Below are 3202 nucleotides of genomic sequence, written 5' to 3'. Positions count from 1 at the left end.
AATGCCCAGGATTTTATGGTAAGAGCAAGGCTGGAGCCCTGGTCTCTTGAATCTGGTGCTTTATGTGTGCAATTAGTTGCCTGCTCTAAAAACAAAAAAAAATTAAAAATAAATAAATAAAAATTGAAAATTAAATAATAAAAGAATTAGTGCTTATGTTGATTGGATCAGCTCAACCCTGGTCTCCAATTAAGTGAGGTATTCTAGAATGAAGAATGCAAGAGTTCTGAAACCTGCTAAGGAACGTTAAAGAAAGGAACATAAAAAAACAACACAAGATTTGCTTCTCTTTGAGCTTGTCACTCCCTAACACAGTGCCAGAAGTGTATCTTTAAGATCCTGCAGAAGAGATTTTGAAATGTCTTTGTGTTGTCATGATGGAGGGTTTGGAGGAGCTGGCTCTGTGCTGGCGCCTTTCAAGAGGGGACAAGAAGTCTTTTCTGGGGCCTTCCAGGGCTCGTTCCTACTGCAGGGCTCGGGCAGGAGGGGAGAAATCCCACAGCAGCTCTGGGCAGTGTAAGATAGGACCCAAAGGAAATCAGGGCAGTTTGGAAGCAGGGAGGGATCAAGCAATGCCAACAGAGCTCTTCAGGATGCTCAGTACCTCAGAGTCTGCTGTAAACCCCTTACGGCAGAGATCTGTCTCTTCCTGGGGTGTGGAAGGGACATCTATTGCACCCCAGGAAACAGGGATCCAGATGATGGCTGCAATTGCTGTAGCAAAAATCATGAATGAGATGTTTTTCCTTCTGAGGTTTGTTCTGTCTGTGTCATCATCTACATGTAAAAAGTGTAAGGAAAAAACGCTGCCGTTTATGGGAAAGATCAGGTCTGCAAACAGCTAAGCTGTAGTTTAGGGCAGTAGTTTAAAGCCAGATATTAATTTTTGTTAGCTTTTAGTTTTTTTATCGGAGCAAAACGCTGGTGCTGCTGAGGCTGACTAGGTGGCAGCAGAACTCTTTCGTGGCATCTGCAAGTGGCAGTCAAAGATTTCACTGCCCTTGGATAACTCAATAAACACCTTTATCCTTCCATGTGGTGGGATTTCATTGTTGATGAACTGAAATAAGTTAACAGTGGGCTCACTTCTGCCTTCCCCACCTGCCCCAGACCCCTGCTCCAGGGTTCTTCCAAGGAAACAAGCTGCAGTTCCACACACATAGTGCAGGAGTGAACCGAGGCTTTTCTCATCCTCACACAGCACTGGTTTCCCTTTCAGTAGTTCTGAAGGGCATCGTGRGGCTGAATCTTCAGCTTCTTGGGACACAGGAGTTTAATGAAAGCCCTTCTGAAGCTGGAGTGGCACAGAGGGTACAGGACAGGGTTGACRGCCGAGTTGATCCACAGCAGCCAAAAGGAAGTCTCGTACCAGAACTCGGAGATGCACTGGCCATGGCAGCCAGCACGAATGATCATCAGGAGAGTGTAGGGTGCCCAGCAAATCCCAAAAATGCCCACGATGATTGCCAGKGATTTGGCCACTTTCTTGTCCCTAGAGAGCCGGAAGCGTTGAGTTGTGCTCTGGGACACGATCTTCATCCGTTTCTCGGTGGMCAGAGTGGAAGCTGAATTTTTACAGCTCTTTTTGGGGCAGCACTTGGCTTTCCTGGAGCTCTCCAAGCTTGTTGCCAGCAGGTCTTTGGCTTCTGGGCTGGAAGTGGAGGCTGCTGCTTGAGCTTTGCTCTTRGAGAGGTCGAGGGTTTCAGCTGACTCCTTCTGCTCCCATTTACAGCATTTCAAAGAAAGCTTTGCTTCTGGACTCCTTTCCACCTCTTCAGTGAAGGGCTGGTTGTGCACTTCGTGGAAAACATCCAGGCGCATTCTGGTGCGCTTCTGGATGTTCAGGTAAATGCTGAGGTTGAAAAACATCACGCTGATGAAAGGGGTGAAGAACTCCAGCGTGGAGGCTGTCATGAGGAAATACCAGTTGTAGAAGAACTCGGCGTAGCATTCCCCAGCAGGAATGATGCTCTGGCCYGATATGTACTCCCAGCTGATGATGGCAGGTCCGTACAGCAGGAATGCCAGCACCCACACCACCACCATCTTCAGCACYGCCTGCCTGGTGTTGCCTTGCTGGGCTCTGTAGGCGACCTGTGAGAGGAAAGCCTTTCCTTACCAATGGTCACGAATTTCTTACACACCCCAGCTGGCTGAGGCTCCTCGCAAATGGACTGCTGGCGTTCCTGGTAAAGTTGCTAGGCAATATCCCAGCAGTCCAACCAACTGATATGCCACGGGCAACGGGAGCAATTGCTAGATAAATCACACTCTTGCAGGGAAGATTTAGAGCAGTCATTTTACAGCTCCAAAATGTGGTGGAAAATGTTRCTGCTCAGTGGAAATGTACTGGCTTGGTTGGAGCCTTCACCCAGCCCTTTCCTGAGCAGYCAGATCCTCCCTGTAAGTCCCAAGGAGAGGGACTCGACAGACTCCATACAAATCCGTGTTGTATTTGTTGTCAGGGAACGAGCAAACTGCAGTGGATCAGATCTGCCTGTGAACTGCTCGTTACCTCCTGTGAAAGGCCGAGCATTTTCATCTCCCCACACGACCCGAGATCTCCCCACATTCCCTGACAAAGCCAGCAGTGCACTCTACTGCTGTGGCAGCCCGGGAGGAGCTGGGAATCTGACTGCAATCCACCTGTTTGTCCTGGAAATAAGAATCTCTTGCAAGTTAGTTAAAGATCTGCTTACCTGCTTGCCTGGCTGGCCTGTACTCTCCGATTACCTGGGAAGGGAACATCTGCACAACGGGGTCTGAGCCTTCAGTAATTTAATTACCCCAGGAATACTAATCTGAAACCACAGCTCAATTATGTATTTGTGGATGATTATTGCTTTCCAGGCTGAAACATTCATAATTTCTGGAGGATTCAAAGAGCTTTAAATTATTGCAGAGAATCTGGAGAATAAAGCAGGAGGAGAGTTMTGTCCCTCTCAGCTGCCATGACAGGACTCACCGCTCTTGTCACCGAGAGGAACCTGTCGTAGCTAATCAGGACGATGTTGAAGACCGAAGATGTGCAGAGCAGGTAATCAACCACCAGCCAGAGTTTGCAGAGGCTTCTCCCGAAGATCCATCTCCCCGTCAGCACATAGGGCACGTACAGGGGGATGCAGAAGGCACCTGCAAGCGGAGGGTCCGTTCCCGGTGAGACTCGGGCTCTGCACGGTGGAGCCCGGCGGGTCCTTCCCTC

General features: G+C 49.0%; 1 protein-coding gene across 1 annotated transcript in view; it reads right to left on the bottom strand.

The window, feature by feature from the left end:
* Nucleotides 1-1173: 1173 nt before the first annotated feature.
* The window catches only part of HRH3 (histamine receptor H3), a 2897-nt gene continuing 868 nt past the window's right edge, over nt 1174-3202 (bottom strand). Inside the window, exons 2-3 of the mRNA XM_057379973.1 lie at nt 2966-3132; nt 1174-2094 (exon numbers count right to left, since the gene is read on the bottom strand). Of these exons, the coding sequence (XP_057235956.1) occupies nt 1216-2094; nt 2966-3132 (1046 nt within the window). The 3' untranslated portion in view covers nt 1174-1215. The remainder of the gene's footprint in view (nt 2095-2965; nt 3133-3202) is intronic.

The sequence above is a fragment of the Malurus melanocephalus genome, unplaced genomic scaffold, assembly GCF_030028575.1.
Source record: "Malurus melanocephalus ecotype Western Australia unplaced genomic scaffold, MMel_1.1 scaffold_428, whole genome shotgun sequence".
In the NCBI taxonomy this organism is placed as follows: Eukaryota; Metazoa; Chordata; class Aves; order Passeriformes; family Maluridae; genus Malurus; species Malurus melanocephalus.
This window is presented reverse-complemented; position numbering and strand designations above follow the sequence as displayed.